The sequence below is a fragment of the Pinus tabuliformis genome, chromosome X (assembly GCF_031772625.1).
Source record: "Pinus tabuliformis cultivar Carrire ecotype Pingquan chromosome X, CPIR1, whole genome shotgun sequence".
NCBI classification, from domain to species: Eukaryota; Viridiplantae; Streptophyta; class Pinopsida; order Pinales; family Pinaceae; genus Pinus; species Pinus tabuliformis.
In genome coordinates this window covers 1,612,056,586-1,612,073,379 of record NC_142308.1, presented here as the reverse complement: position 1 = coordinate 1,612,073,379, position 16,794 = coordinate 1,612,056,586, and the positions used below count along the sequence as shown (strand labels likewise).

At 43.2% G+C, this 16,794-nt stretch overlaps 1 protein-coding gene across 1 annotated transcript; it reads left to right on the top strand.

Annotated features, from left to right (window-relative positions):
- Positions 1-1,059: 1,059 nt before the first annotated feature.
- Positions 1,060-6,312, top strand: LOC149146211 (uncharacterized). Its single transcript, XM_089452698.1, has 3 exons — positions 1,060-1,234; positions 1,406-5,229; positions 5,797-6,312. Exons 1-3 carry the CDS (start codon positions 1,060-1,062, stop codon positions 6,310-6,312), a joined length of 4,515 nt encoding a protein of 1,504 aa, XP_089308824.1.
- Positions 6,313-16,794: the final 10,482 nt, after the last annotated feature.

The window sequence follows — 16,794 nt, the reverse complement described above, 5'->3', positions numbered from 1 at the left end:
GCCTTCTCCTCGATCAGTACAAAAATGGGTCGAGAGAAACTGGAACTCGATTGTGCAAGGGAAAATAGCAATCAGGTTCTGTGGGAGGGGGTTTTACACATTCCTTTTTGAAACAATGGAGGATCGCAACCTCATCTTCAGAAACGGCCCCTATTTCATGGACTCTCGGGGCCTTTATCTTAACAGATGGACCCCTGATTTCGATCCAGAGATGGATGTACCCAGCACTATTCCCGTCTGGGTTCGCCTGCCCCATTTGCCGCTTCATTGCTGGGGGGACGAATCAGTGAAAGCCATAGGGAATGTCGTGGGAAAATATATAGATAGATCCGAACCAAAGGAGAACATGCATGCCTGCGCGTGGATATGTGTTGAAGTAGACCTCGGTAAGGGACTACCGGAAGCAATCAAGCTCAAAGTTGATCAGTGGACGCACATACAGCAAGTGGACTACGAGCAGCTGCCATTCAAGTGCAAGGTATGTCACGAATATGGGCACTTTGCCAATAGATGTAGCAAATCTAAATCAAATGTATATGAAGGCAATGTAGAAGCTCCCGAAGAAGCATGGGAAATAGTCAAAAAGAAAAAATCAAACCCCTCTTTTGGTCCATCCTCTCAGCCCCACCTTGAAAATCCCTTGCCCCCCTCCCAGCCCTCCGGATCTGGCCCCCCCTTCCCCTCCTCCTCCAACCCTTTTGAATCCTTGTCTGCAGAGGAACCCCCATCCCCTCCCTCATCCCCGCGAGGCCCCTTGGTAACCCCCTCCCATATCTCTCCCCCCCAGCCCTCCCCTCCCCCGACAGTGGAAAGAATCTTAACAAGGAACAAATCAAAGGAAAACAACCTCTCCACCGACCCTCCCAGAAAAGTTGGAAGGAAGTCAAACAAAGAGATAAGGGATGAAAACGCCGCCAAAGAAATGGCCACCGGGACCCAACAACCAATGGACACATACCTAGATAAAACTAAAGGAAGTGGGGAAAAAATGAAAGAGAAAAGCGGGGCTCACAACAAACAAGGTAAATGATGATATTGGTCTCCTGGAATTGTAGGGGGATGGGCTCCTACCTAAAAGCAAATGCAGTCCAAGATCTTCTCAAAGCTGAACATCCAGACATTCTCCTTCTTCAGGAGACCAAAATCACGGATCAAGAATTTCAAAACAGCATAAAAAAAAACAGAGGTTATGAAGGAATAGCATTGAATGCAGTAGGTGCCTCAGGGGGCATAGGTACAATTTGGGACAAAAACAAATGGAGTCTCAAAGGTTAAATGCAGAACATATGGTGGATTAGATCAGACATGCAAAACATAGCCTCGAAAGAAGAATACTCAATATACAACATTTACGCTCCCAACCACTATAGAGACAAAGCCTCATGTTGGGATTCAATCATCTCAGATCTTTTGACTGCTCAGGGAAGGAACATTTTCCTGGGTGGAGACCTAAATCTTATAAGTAATGCTGACGAGAAGCTAGGAGGAAACTTTTTTGCTGATCCCTCAAGGGATTCTTTAGAAGAAATCATCCAAGCCCATAACTTTGTGGACATTCCTCCGCAAAATGGGCGTTTCACTTGGTCAAATAAAAGAACAGGCAGCAATAACATAAAGGAGAGGTTAGATCGAATACTCGTCCAAGAGAGAATAGTGGCAAGATACCCAAATATCCAAAGCAAGATAATCCAAGGTTACATTTCAGACCATAAACCAGTGGCTTTGATTCTTGATAAAGGAAAGAATATGGGACCGCTTCCATTTAAATATAATAAGGCCTGGGACAGCAGCGATGAATTCAGAAAACTGATTAAGGAACAATGGGCAAAAGAAGTCGTGGGCTCTCCTCACTACGTCTGGGAAGTTAAGATCAAGTCTCTTAGGATCGCCATTAAACATTGGGAAAAAAATCATACAACAGAGGAAGGGAAAAAAATAATTGAACTCCAAGCAAAGCTGGAACAGTGGAGCCAAGAAAAAGAGAGAAGTCAGGACACAGCAGAAGAACAAGCCAAGGAAAACGAAATGTATAAAGAGCTGTATAAACAGAACAGAAAGGAGGAAGAAGAGCAAAGGCAGAAATCTCGATGTCTATGGCTCAAATCGGGAGACAAAAATACCTCCTTTTTCCACAACTGCCTTAAGCTCAGGCGGGCAGGGAATCAAATAGAGAGAATTACGATGGAAGGCAGGGAACTCAGAGAACAAGAGGAGATAAAGGATGCAGCGTCCAGGCACTTCCGAGATCTCCTAACAGAGGACCCTCATTATATTGATAACTCAGATTTCCTTAGCATAATTGAAAACAAAATCTCAGAAGATCAAAATGCCGAGCTGGAGAAAGAAATCACGACAGAAGAAATAGAGTGGTCAATCTTTAGCATGGCTATGGACAAGGCTCCGGGCCCGGATGGGCTCACTGTGGCTTTTTATAGAAATCATTGGGAAGTTATCAAAAAGGATTACATCAGAATGGCTAAGAATTTCTTCTCGAAATGCAAAATGGGCAGCAACATCAAATCTTCCCATTTAGCCCTCATTCCCAAAGACCCTAATCCCCAAACCTTTGATAGATTCCGTCCAATATCCCTGTGCAATGTTTCCTATAAAATCATCACCAAAATCCTAGCTAACAGGTTAAAAAAGATTCTTCCTTCCCTTATCTCTGAGAATCAGGGAGGCTTCGTTCCTGGAAGACAAATAACGGACAATGTCATTATTATCCAGGAGGCAATACACAGCAGCATTAATAGGAAGGAAAGGGGCATGATCATCAAGCTAGATATGGCAAATGCCTTTGACCGAGTTAATCACCAATTCCTTCAGGTAGTTCTAAAGAAATTTTGCATCTCCGAGTTCTTCATCAGTAGGGTAATGGAATGCATCTCACTCACATGGACAGCCCCCCTCATTAATGGCAGGCCATGCAATTCCTTCAAAAGTTCAAGGGGTTTGAGGCAAGGATGCCCGCTCTCTCCTTTCCTCTACATCATCATGGCCGAAACTCTAAGCATACACCTGGAGAATTTGCGAAGGCTAAAAGAAATAACGGGTGTCACCATAGTTCGGGGATCCAAGGGAATAAATCACTCCCTCTTCACTGATGACACTCTTCTAATTGGAGGTGCCTCCAGCCTTATGGCTAGGAGATTCAAGAACACGCTGGAACTCTTCCTTCAAGCATCTGGAGGCAAGCTAAACAATAACAAGTGCATGATCTATACATGGAATGTTCCCAGGCATATCATTCAAAGAATCTCCACAATCTTGGAAATCCCGGCTCAAAGGAACTGGACACACTTCACTTACTTGGGGTTACCACTAGCCAAGGAAAAGGTCAAAACTGAAATCTGGGTCAAGCTAATTGAGAAGTTGAGAGGGAAGCTTCAGAGCTGGGGGGTGTCTTGGCTCAACCTGGCAGGCAGAACAATTCTCATCAAAGCCATCCTTTCAGCCCTCCCAATCTATCAGTTTGCAACCACCCTTGCCCCGGCCAGCATTCATAAACACATGGAACTTATCATCAGAAGCTTCTTGTGGCAAGGAGGCAGGCAGGAATCAAAAAAGTTCAGCCTAGTAAAGTGGGAGCAGGTCATCTTACCTTTTGAGAAAGGAGGGCTAGGAATAAGAATCCCAAGATTAGCCAACATGGCCATGGGCTTCAAATTGATATGGAGAATTCTCAGCGAAAGCGGAGCTTGGTGGACAGAGGTCATCAAAAAGAAATACCTGAATGGGGCCAACTCCAACATTCTCTCAGAATCCATCATTGATAGGCAGTGCACCCCAGTTTGGCAGCTAATTAAAAAAACTCTTCCTCACTTCAAAGCCTGCATCTCTAGAGTCCCGGGCAATGGTAGAAGCATCAACATATGGGCGGAAAGAATAATGGGATCAGAAGCAAGGGAAGCCCACACAAAATTCCGGCCCCTGCAACGGTGGATGACAGAAGGAAATCTCAAGACCCTCTATGATATCTCCTCCTGGGACCAAAACAGTTGGATAGGTTGGAAGGCTATCTCCCCTCCTAATGAACTTAAGAACCTTTGGCTTGATCTTAAGTCTTCTCTCATAGGATCTGCTCCCCTTAATAGAATGTCAGAAGATAATTACGTCTGGGACTCCAATGGAGGAAGCTACACAGTCAAGGAGGGTTATAAAGTCCTTCAAAGCGTATCAGCAATAAACAACTGGCCTCTCCACAAAGCGGCATGGAAAACTGAATGTCTACCAAAGGTAAAATTCTTCAATTGGACCCTCCTCAACAGCAAAATCCTCACAGCTGAGAACCTAAGGAAAAAGGGTATCCAGGGCCCCTCAATTTGCTGCTTGTGTAGGGCAGAGGAAGAAAGTTGTAACCATCTTTTTCTAGAGTGCTCATTTGCGAGGACCTGCTGGAAGCTCATCACTAGCCCGTTGATCACAGGTGATCTCCCCAATCAGGTGGCTCTCCTGCAGAAAAATTGGGGGAAGAGCTACCCCTTTCCCAAAAAAGGCAAGTCTCTGGATAAAAGGCTGTGGAACAGCATTCCCTCAAATCTGTGCTGGCAGATTTGGAACGCCAGAAATAAAAGCATTTTCAATAACAAGGTTCCCAGCATCTCCAACACAATAGCAAAAACAATCGCGCTCGTCTCAGAGACAATTGAGGCGAATGGGATAACCCAGGCTGATTTGAATACGGGAGATCAAAGAGAAACAGAGTGGATGAGCAAATTCAGCTATGATGCAAGCGTCAAAAAAACAATAAGCACAGGCAAAGGAATCTCTGATTGGAAGTTGAGAGGCACCAAAGATGAAATTAGAGACTGGATACAAAAGCAAAGGAGGCCCTCCTTACATTTTGATGGGGCCTCAAAAAATAATCCAGGCCAAGCTGGAGCTGGAGGAATCATTAAAGACCTCCAAGGTAAAACAATGGTAACCTACGAGTGGGGTTTGGGATCAATGTCTAATAACAAGGCTGAGGCCTATAGCCTCCTCCTAGGGACCTCTATAGCTAGAAAACTTGGTCTTCAAAACCTGTTAATTATGGGAGATTCAGCTATCATCATAGCGGCCATGGTTTCTGGAAAGGACTTCAATCAAATGGCTTTGAACAGCATCAAATACAGGGTGATGGACAATATCAAGGAAATCAGAGGGGTCATCTTCAAGCATGTTCTAAGGGGAAACAATGCAGAGGCCGATGAACAGGCCAACAAAGCAATTAGTAGACAGACAGGTCAGGTCAGAGAAAACGATGATGTATATGACAAATCCATCCCATAAGCCCCTCCATCCGAGTCACCTCAGGCTCCATATTCCTAGAAATCGGTTTCTCATCGAATCTCCACTTCCCCTGCAAAATCCCCTCGACTGCACAAATCGGTACTTCATAAATCAGATCCGCCCCCCTGCTTCGTTTCACACCACATCAATCAGCCACTCCCACGAATCTCAGACATCCTCAGCAGCCATTCTATGCCTCAACACTTTGGATCACCACCTCGGTACCCTCTCCGCTCGCAGTAAGATCTTTTCTGAGGATCTCAGTCATGTCAAGAGCCGACCCTCCCAGAAAAGGTTCAAGCACCTGAGGAGCCCTTATCATCCTATTTATAGCAGCTCGGGCCTCAGCAATCTCTCACTCTTCAGCGCTGTTTGGATTCCTCAGTGCGTTCTCAGCAAGCGTAGGCTCCCTCCTGAAGCGTCTTGCAATCATCGGGAGCTTGATCCTCGTTCCCGGACTGCGGTAATCTCAGGTTTTCTCAATGTTGTTTTAAAGTTTGCTAACTGGTGGTTTTTTGGTTGTAGCAAAGCTCTTCAAGTCCCCCAGCTCCCGTCTCTTTGCATCCTCCCTGTGCTGCTCGGTTCCCCTCTTCTCTGGCTCATCCTCTCCATCATATCTTCATCACTCCCCTCCCTGGTACCTCCCTCCTCCCAGGTTTTGGCCCGATTCCTCAAATCACCAAGATGGCAGATCAGCAGGAACAGTCAACTGCTCAGGAGCGGCCCAACAACCCGCTCGACAGGATCTTCAACAACAATGAGTGCACTATGTGCAAAACTCATACTTTCATGATCAATCGTTTTATAAAACATTTCAATGAATTGAAGGATGACTACCAGGCTGATAGTAGATCGAAGCGGAAGAAGTTGGAGAAGCGAAAGGCAGAGATTGAGGCGTTGAAGGAGAGGTGCAGTCATCTCGAGGAAGCCATCGAGCATATCCGCTCTCTCACTCAGAGTTTTCAAGCAGAGGCTTCAACTAAAGCCAGCGCCAGGAAAGATCCTCTTCCTGATGACTCGGTCACTCAGAAACTTCCCTAGAAGCTATGGAATGTAAATTTTGTTGGATTGGCGGTTCTTTTGTACGGCAATATAGCCGTTTCTACTTTGCTTTCAGTTATCATAGAAGTAGCAATGAGGAAATTGGGTCTGCGAACCCGTTTTTGATCCTCATCTCCCAAATCTACCATATGTATGTACTAGAACTCTGTTCCTGTTGGCTTTTATAATACACAAGTAACCGATTCTGTTAAAAAAAAAAAAAAATTCTAAATATTTAATCTAGTTTATTATAAGATTATAATATATCTATGATAAACTATAAAAAGAATGTTAATAATGTTATTATTATTCTGAGAAAAACATTTATTAAGATCCAATTAAATACATTACCATAATTAAAATTATTGTAATTACATTAAGTTATTATTAAATATTAAATATTAAATAATAATTAGTATGCTAAAAGTTAATTCTAAGAAATCTATGATAACCTATAAGATGAAATTTTAACTAAATAATATTATTATTATTCTAAGCAAACAATTAATAAAATCTTAGTTAACTTATACTACCATATTAAAGTTAAAATTATTGTAATTACCTTAAGTTATTATTATTTATTGAAAGTGAATGTTACAAATTAATAAGCAAAAACCGGAGCACGGAAATGATCCCAATAGTGACAAGAAGAGAAGAGACTAGGAGGACAAGGAAGGAGCCCCAGACCACGACTCCCGCAATAGGAACAGGACGCGAGGACCTGGGTAAAGGAATTAGGTAGCTGCAAGAAGACCTTCGGCGAGGAAGCATGAAACTTCGTGAGATCGATGATGAGTGGGCATGGCTGAGGAAGAGAAGTATGACATTGGATGAAGAAATCCGCAAACTGGAAACTGAAGTCGCGCAAGTAGGCTGCGAGAAACTAAGTATGATGAGACCGAGTCTAGCCAGCCCTACTACTGCATTAGAAAGAGTTGCGACCCTGCTATCATGGTTGCAACCGCACCTTACTAAACAAGGGAAGGTACTATATACAGAGGAACAGGACACAAAGGCATGTGAAAGGTGCCCGTAGCCTAGGCTAGCGGGAAAAGCGTAGTCTCGCACCAGGGGTGTGACCACCTGACTATTTGTAGAAGGCATAATCTCAGCGCTCTAGGAAATTGAAAGAAGGCACGGGACTATAAGCAAGGTTGCAGGAAATCGATGCGGAAAGGAGGTTCCGCATAAGGCCCATCTGTCACCAGGCTCGCAGTCGCACTTAAGGGGATGCACTGCTGTGCAGATAGGCTAGGGAGTGACCATTGACAACACTGTTCATGAAAAGAAGGCTAATTTAATGCAGAAAGGAGCAGGTAGCGGGCCATTAAGACATGCATTACGAGCTAGATTCAGTGAGATCTGCCACCAAGTAGGTACTAATGAATCAGAAATGGAGGGAATGGCAGAATTCAAATCCAAATGTTACTATAAAATTCCGCAGGATAGTTTCGAAGCAACTCTAGGGTGTTTGAGAATTGAGTTAGAACAGAGCAGCGAGCCCTAAGATACCCTGCCACCCGTGAGTACACGACTGACTGAATCCAGTATAAACACAATGTCGAGAACTAGGGTGCAAGTTATGGAACCCCGGGTGATCCAGGAGGAACTTGGAGAGGCAGCAGGTGCACCAGAGGTACCGAAGTCCCCACGCACACTGCGACCACATAAAAACAAACAGCCAATGGGGCCGGTCTAGGTATCACCACAGAACCCAAGAGTTAGTAAAGTATCAATGACAGAGAAGGGAAAAGTTGTCACCATTGAAACAGAGGAGGAGGAGGAAGATTTGCAAGCCCTGATAGCCCAAATTGAGGCACAGGACGATGAGGCGGAAAATGTCTCCCAAGTACCTTCAGTGATAGAGTTACCCCCCTACATTCCCCCATGGAAAGGGACAGCCAAGATACCGAAGGACCTGGAGGCCACGAAGAGTGCGCTCTAGACCCCACTTCTTCCGGATGACATAAGGTTTGACGGTCCACTGCTGGGACGGGTACCGAATATAAAATTTGAAGACTAGGACCTCGCGGATAGTGAGAAGTTCCCACAGTTGGCCGCGGAAAAATTACTACAACAGAAATGGTTGTGAGGTGTGGAGAAGGTTAGGTTTCTCCATCTGCGGTGGATACCCCACTACCACCGTGCACCTATCACAATTTTTGTCATCCGGCAGCTACTGTGTCTAGTACATGATGGGTATCTTTGGCTGGAGGAGCTAATTCCCATCACGGCCAACTTAATTCACCGAATTTCGTGACTGCCCATTAAAGGAAGCAATCCCGCAGACATCGCCGGAAAGAGCAGTGACTTGGGCCTCACGGAAGCTATGAAGGCCAAATATAAGCTAGAGAAAAGGAAGCGAGGGTACGTAATAGCAAGCATCAAGGACCGAGGGGTGTGCATCACCACCCAGCTGCTGGCCAATAAGCTCATGAGGAAATGCCACGCAGACGAAGTGCTAGCATCAGTAATTGCGTTGGTGGAGCAGTGTGCAGAAGGGGTCCAGTTCAATTGGGCGCAGTTTCTCTGTGATGAATTTTTGACAAATTGTAGGGAAGCCCAGGACCAGGGTAAGACCTTCCACTATGCATGGTTGCTCTTATCCATCCTGTTGGTTGCTGGGGAACTACTGGCGGACAGCCAGTTTCCCGCCATGGAACAGAACCTACCCGAGGCCGTGAGGTACACCTCGCTCTGGGCAACAAAAGACACAACGAGGATTCAGGAGATAAAGGTATTTTGGACATTTGTAGAGGCGATTTTATGAACATGGATCAACCGTAGGCCGCGCTTATCCCTGATGGTATATAACACTTTACAGAGTGCGGCAGAATTCAAGGCGGATATGCATAAATTGTATATCCGAGCGCGCAAGAATACAACCCGAGCATGGGGAAAGCTGTCATTCATTGCCACAAATGATGAAATCTTTGAAGTAATGGCGTCATGGTCTCTGGAGTGGTGTGCCCCAGACTTGGCGGAATTGGAAAAAATCGCGGCACAGTAGAAGAAGAAGGAGACCAAGTTGCGCATCACGAAGCTAGCGGAAAGAAAGCATTAGGAACAGGAAGCGGCCATGCAGCAGACGGCAACTAAGGCAGCCACACTAGAGAAAATGACGCAGACCATAAACATGCCCGCTGAGGAGGCCGAGGAAGGCCAAGAAATTCCCATAGAGTAGGATATACAGGGGGAGGTGGAGACACAGGAATGCATGGACCTTACAACGAATATGACCCAACTCAAAAGGTCGTGCATCTAGGAGCAGCCTTCTGCGCGAAAAAGGACAAAGACAACAAAGACCGTGGGAGGAACCTTTATTGACAAGGATGCTCTGGCAGAGTTGATGACGGAGCAGACGACTGTGTTGGGGGCGCTCAGAGCGCAGTTGTAGGCATTACAGGTGCAACCCCAAGGAATGATGACACTGCAGCTTCCGGAAGGTATAACCGAGGTTGAACAGATGCTACGCACACGCACAACAAACACTTTGGTGTTACCAGAAGGAGTCGTCTTAGCAGCAGCCAAAGGTGACATGAGGGGTTGGGGTTGAATTTGGCTGCCCTTCCCAGAGAAACCCTACACTAGCTGCAGGATGGGGTAACTGTTGAGCTTCGTGCAAGGGAGGGCTGTGCTCTCCAAGTCTTAAGTGAGCAGAAGGTAAATTTAGAACAGCTCAGCCTGCAATACAATAGCATGGTTGCCCAAAACCAAGGAGTAGAACAGGAAGTGGAGGAGGCTTGTAGCAGCATTGCGGAGTTAGCCGTACCAACAGCACTCCCCACAGCAGAAAAAATTCGCCAATTGGCAGCCGGAGTCCACAGGACCCAGGAGGAGGCTGTGAAGGTGTAGTTGGAGTTGAACTTATAGATAGCATAGCTACGATTGAAGGCGCAGTACTCTACACCCCCGGAAGTCAGAGAGTAGCACTGCCAAGCCATTCAATCGGGGTTGAAAGAGATAGAGCATGCTGTACAAGATTGCACTAGCTTGTTGGACCAGTCCCTCTTAATGCTCACTTCACTCTAGGAGGACCCAACGCTATGGCAGTTAGAGACAGAAGCGTGGGAATTGCAGCAGGCTTATGACGATGTTTGGGGAACCGCACAGATGGTTGCCCTCACCCAGTGATTAGCCAAGATAAGGGAGGTCGAGGATCTGAAAGAACGGGTGGATGTTGCACGACAGAAAGAAGCAGGGCTTAAAGCACGCATCCAGCCTTGGCTTGAGGAAGTGTTCACGGTCACTGCCACGATCGAAAGCAAGCTGACCCAGATGTAGGACACATATGCGAAAAGGCAAGAGGACGCCTCTGACAACGATGCATCAGAGCATTGCACACAATTGATACAACAGACAACGAAGGAATGTGTGGCCGACAGCCGCGAAGCACAGAGGTTATTGGATGGACTCCGAGTGAAGATCACCACACCATTCAAGTGACTCAGGATGAGTCATGATGTTTGTGTTGGGGGCCTGTTGGGCAGTGGGTCCCCCACGTAAGGGTTTTAGGGCTTAAAGCCCACAATTTTGGGATATTGATATTGTAAAGGCTCCGCGAAGTGTGCGAAGCGTGAGTTGTAACGAGTCAAGTCAAAGGGTAGTCCGCCCGAAAATAAGGTAAAATAATAGAAAGTGAGTCAACCTGCCCATGGTCCGCGGACCATGAGAATGTATAAATAAAGCAAGGCTCTAGGTGTAGAAGACAGTTTTTGAAAAAGCATTGGAGAAGTTCTATAGTGTATGGGTTGTTAACAACGGTAGTCGCTCTGAGTCTGTAAGTCTGAGTCGAGGGTTGTAGTAGGAGATAGAGGCTCCGCAGCTATGTGCGCGGAGGCCTGGTAGAGTCTGCAGCTGTGTGCACGGACCCCTGCAGCTGTGTGCGCAGGGCAGGAAGTGGATTGTAACTGGATAAAGGCATTAATAAAGATAAGTTGGTTTTGGAATACTGTGTATCTGTTATATAATCTAGTTTATGCATCTGTTTACAGTTTAATCGCGCGAATGTCAGTTCATGTTAAATAGTAACTGAAAGCACTGTGACTTAGTAAGTTAATTCAAGATCTAAAATAATATTAAGCACAGAAAAGGTAATTTGCATTCACGCTCATCCTCCAAGCCAAGCGAAGGCAGTTACTCTGAACAGGCGATTGTGCGGAAGTAGCGCAACGCGTAGGATCAGCTCACATACTTCCAGACCTCATCAAGACAGCCATAGGGTGCAGAAACCTAGTTCCAGTACCCTCCCATACTACCTCGGGTGAGACCTCAATCCGCGCTCCGCAGACTGTTGCCGAAAGGGCTGGTAGTTTTGGGATTTGTTTGGCTAAACATTTCTGAACCTGGGTCAGGCCCCAATAAGCTAACACTTTCCATCATGCTCTCCCTATCGCCATGTTTCTCCTCCTTTATCTCCATGTTTCACTTCCATTTCTCTCCCCATTTGACATCAATGGAAAAGCATGAATTGTTTCTTTTTCGCTTCTCCCCCTGATGATATTTATTCTTCATGTTTTCTTCTCCAAACCTTAGTGGGTTTTCTTTCTTGCTTAATCTTCTTAGGAGTCCACTTCATGTCACATATACGGTATCATGAAATACGTCCAAAGTTATGGAATTTAAAGCATTTTGTGTTGTACCTAAATGATGGAGCAAATGTTGTGTACCTTTTATTGGAGAATCCATTAGGGTTTCTGACTTGTCTACTTGTAAACATGCTTCTAGGGTTTTGTTGATATCCTTTGTAGTTAACCCTACTATGAGATTTGCAATCCCTATCCTTATGCCAAAAATTTGTACATGAATAACAACAACCAAAAAATAGACTTGGGTACCTTGATGAGTTGTATTGCCATGATGGACTTCTGAAATTGTTTTGCCTTGGAGGAGGTTAATCAAGGTTGTCATTGATGTCAATATGGCAGTGTTTTTGATGGAAAATTCTTATGATACGTGATGTTTCCCATTGATGCCCATTGATCATAATGCTCATAGTGATGAAAGTTTGATATATGATGATATGATAATATGGAGGACCCAAGTGGATTGAATATATATATATAGATATATATATATATATATATATATATATATATATATATATATATATATATATATATATATATATATATATATGTATATAATAGAAGCAGTAGACCCAAGGAGGAAAGCCATCAGGGAAGCCATTGGAAGTCAAGAACAGGAGCCATCAAAGAAGAGCTATCGGAAGAAGATCTATTGGAAGCCATCAAAGAATAGCCATCAGAAATCCACAGGAAATCCAAGCCAAGAGTAAGAGTCGAAAGGAATAAAACAACGGAGGAGCATTACAGACCCAATGGTTCTATTACAATACGCCATTATTGAAATATCGCATCCACCGCATCACGAGTCTTGAAGCCTTGTTACATTCAAATCGTTTGATTTTGATATGTATTACGGACCCAATGGTTCCATTACAATATGCCTTAATACAATATCGCATTTGTTGCATAATCACAAACCATAAAGTTTATTATGTTATATCGTGTCTGCCTCATCAGGAGTCATATCACAAGTCTTAAGGGTTGACACGGCCAAACTTCCAATTGCAATAGCATTGCGAACTGCCGATTGCGATAAGGGCACGAACCCCAAACCTCTAATTGCAATAGACTCAATGGACCGCCAATTGCGATGAAGTTGTGGACCAGATCTATTTATTAATTGTTGTTTGATACCATATCGCATTTGCTCCATCGACAGTAGGGGAATCACTATGTTATGTGAAAACCTTTGAAAGTTGCGATTGCGGGATTAAAGGAATAACTCCGATTTTCATGAATGTTGTGATTGCGATTAATGTGATAACTTGGCATGTGGGACCTCCATATGGGTATAGCCTCTCCTATGTGATTTCTGTAAATAATAAGTCTATTGGATGAATATTAAGAAAAGGGTCTCTCATATATAGTTTTAATATGCGACTCATAAGTTGGCCTACCCTCCAATAAACGTGTCTTTTGGGTATTGATGAGCCTTGTATATATACAAGTTAAACACTTCACCTCAAGTATTGATCTTGATCATCTATCATAGAGAGAAGGACAGTTCACAACTCATGAACGTAAAGTATCAGAAGAAAGGAAGCCAAAGGTCGAGCGAATGAAAAAGGAAGCCAAAGGTCGAGCGAGCGAAGAAGGAATTCGAAGGTCTAGCGGAAGAAGAAGGAAGCCGAAGGTCGAGCATCCTGTTGACTGGGTTATTTATTGAAAGGCTCAGATGTGTGTTTGATAGTGATTCAGATAACAATTCAAAAGGACGCTATGCAGATCTAAGAAGATTATCTGAGTATGAAAAGGGTTGTTTTTAATTGAACGCACAATATGAAACCACGATAGTCACTCCTATGAATAAGTCACTCCTGAAGTAGTTACTCCTGAAGTGGTCACTCCTGAAGCATTTACCGCAACAGTGAGAATAGAGGGTCGAAACAAAGATATGTTTTTAAAAGACAATGAGGCCGAAAGTAGATATCTTGTTGATAAGCATCAACAGATCTTGAAGATCATGATGCATTGTTGAAACCATCATGAGGTAAAATTTCCAAAATCTGTTTGGAAATATGAAGAATTGTGAAGACTCCTTCATATGAAGACAAGTTTTCATTGATGAAGTAGCACAGAGACTACAGTGAAGTTGTAGATTGACAAAAACTAAGTGAATAAGATTTTGGGAGTCGTGAATTACTATAAAACATATCTAGACAAAGTATAGCAGTGGGTTGGAGCCCAGAGGGTTGGTGCCCTGAAGGTTGGAGCCTTGAATGAACAAGGTAGGTGCCTTAAAGGATAGGGTTGGATCCCTAGAGGAACGGTGTCCTCAAGAAACTAGGTTGAAGCATGTACCAGAGAAGGGTCGGTGCCCTAGGGGTTGGAGCCTCTAAATGCAAGTTTGGTGCCTTGAGAATATAGGGTTGGTGCCCTAGAGGTTGGAGCCTCACAAAAGACCAAGTTGGGGATTGGAAATAAGTTGGAGCTTGGGGAATTGAAGATATCAATGTCTTCATCAAGGGTTGGAGCCCTATATATTGTACTTGATTAATTATAAAGATTATATCAATAAAATAATTTATTCCTCTTTCTTATTTTGTGTTCTAAATATAATTGATTTAACTGGTAAAAGTAACAATTGAAAAGGAATATTGATTCACCCCCCCCAGTATTTCCAACAATTTTTATCGGAGCCAGTACCTTCACTCCAAGCCTAAAAGCTTGAAAGTTGATCAATTAGAACACAAATGGTGAAGCCAAGGAAGAAAGTCTCCAATCCTCCTAAAGATATGTCTCCCTCAACCACCGAAGCTGAAATCAATCAATTTGTGAAGGATCATTTTTCAATGGAAATTTTGATATATGGGAAGCAAGAATGAGGAATTTCTTAAAGACTCATGGTATTGAAGTCTAGAAATCAGTGATTGTAGATAGTATGATGGATGGAGAATCCAAGGAGTACAATGAAAAAGAAATAAAGGTAATCTTGAATGGACTACCATATTCTATAAAAGACAATTTAGGAAAGTGTTCATCAACAAAGGGTATATGGGACAAACTTCATGACCTTCACTCAAAAGGAGCATTGATCATGACCAATAGTCAAGAAGATGATGGAAAGAAAGAAGGAAATCCAGAACCCATCTTGGAAGCTGAAGATAAGAGTGATAACAACAAGGTTAAAGAAGATCTAGAAGATGAAGTAAATGAAAAATATTTTGAAGAAGATTTCCTCACTAAACTAATGGCTGCCATGGAAGAGATTATTAGTTTGAAAAAGGAAAATGAGGAACTTAAGAAGAAATCACTAGCTGGTGACCAAGACCAAACAAGGAAGGAAGTTGACCTTGTAAAGCTGCAAGTACAAGAATGGAATGAAGAGCTTGCCAAGCTTAAGGAGGAATTTCATCAAAACAAAAGAAAGCATCATGAATAAGTCATATCAAATCAATTGGATAAGGCAAAGAAACGGGAAGATACCTGGTCAATCCACCTTGAACAAAGGCACAAAAGCTTGAACAAACTTGAAGTAGAGATTGGTCAATACAAGGAAGATGTCTCCTCTCTTAAGTCTCAACTAGAAGAAGCAAGAAAGCTAGTACAAGGAGTTCAGAAGATGTTGTGCTATACAACAACCCCCCCCCCCCCATTTCAAATTTTTAATCTTAGTCTAAAGATGCTAAATAAGAAATAGGTCCCCTTTAGGATATAAAAAGCAATAAAACCTTTTGAGTAAAAATAGATTTTCCATACTTTTCATATAAAAGTTGCTTTATGAGTGTTTGGAACCGCTCATCGCAAATCACAATTGCTTAAGACCAATGAACATCCATTTGAAAAGTTGTGATGTGATCAAAGTCATCACAAATGCCTCATCGCAAAGTTTTAAATTGAAAAAATCCATTTATAAACATGTGATGTGATATAACTATCGCATTTCGCATATCGGTAATTCTGAGGAATAAGTTAGGGCACTCCGTTGAAACCTTGCAATGCGATAAGGCTATCGCATATCGCATTTTGCCAATCCATAGGAAAACATTGAAACCACTCCGTTGAAACTTTGCGATGCGATGTAACTATCGTGATCGCATATCGCATACCGTGCTCCCAATAGAAACAAGTACCATATACTATGAGCACTCGCGATATAATGTTAAATCAATTATAAAGAAAAACATGATTTACGAAGGAAAAACATGATTTTCCAAGTTTGAAACGAACCCGCCAACTCTACGTGCCAGCTCATCACTCATCACAATCGCAACAATACAAGGAATTCTTTCAGACATAGTGCTTGTAACTCCCGATTTGCGATATGTGATGGCTCTACACATATTAAAATAATACAATCACTAATCGCAAAATCGCAGAGTTGTGACACCTGTTCTAAAAGGACCGTTGGAAAACTTGTGATGCGACATATATTAATTCGGCATTAAAGTTTCACATTATGAGGATACAAAAATGCATTAAGAGGCATTTATGGTTACAATCCTTTAAGAATTTCATCCTTTATGACTATGTACTATATGAGATCTTTTGATGCGCATAAATATTTTTAGTCTGTAATTAGTTGTATTAGCTCCTCTCAAAGTTTTTCACCTATCACACTCCTCTTTCTCATTTTGCAGTGTAAATCTAGAATCACGCAGGTAGTCAAGATGTCTAAGAGATCTTGAAAGACAAAGGCTCCCCTTACAGTGGAAGAAGGACAAGGAAAATTGGCGTTAATCTCAGATACTGCCTGTCTAGGCTTTGGAAAGACATCATGGGAAGGCATATATACTTTGCTTGAAAATGAAGATCCGAAGGAGATAGAGGAAGAAGCAACAACTAATGGAACTAATAAATTAGAAAACACGCTCAATGATTTAGCCAACTCTTTCCTCCATCGAATAGCGGCCCATGCAAATATTTTACCATATAATGATATGGAAGGATGTTT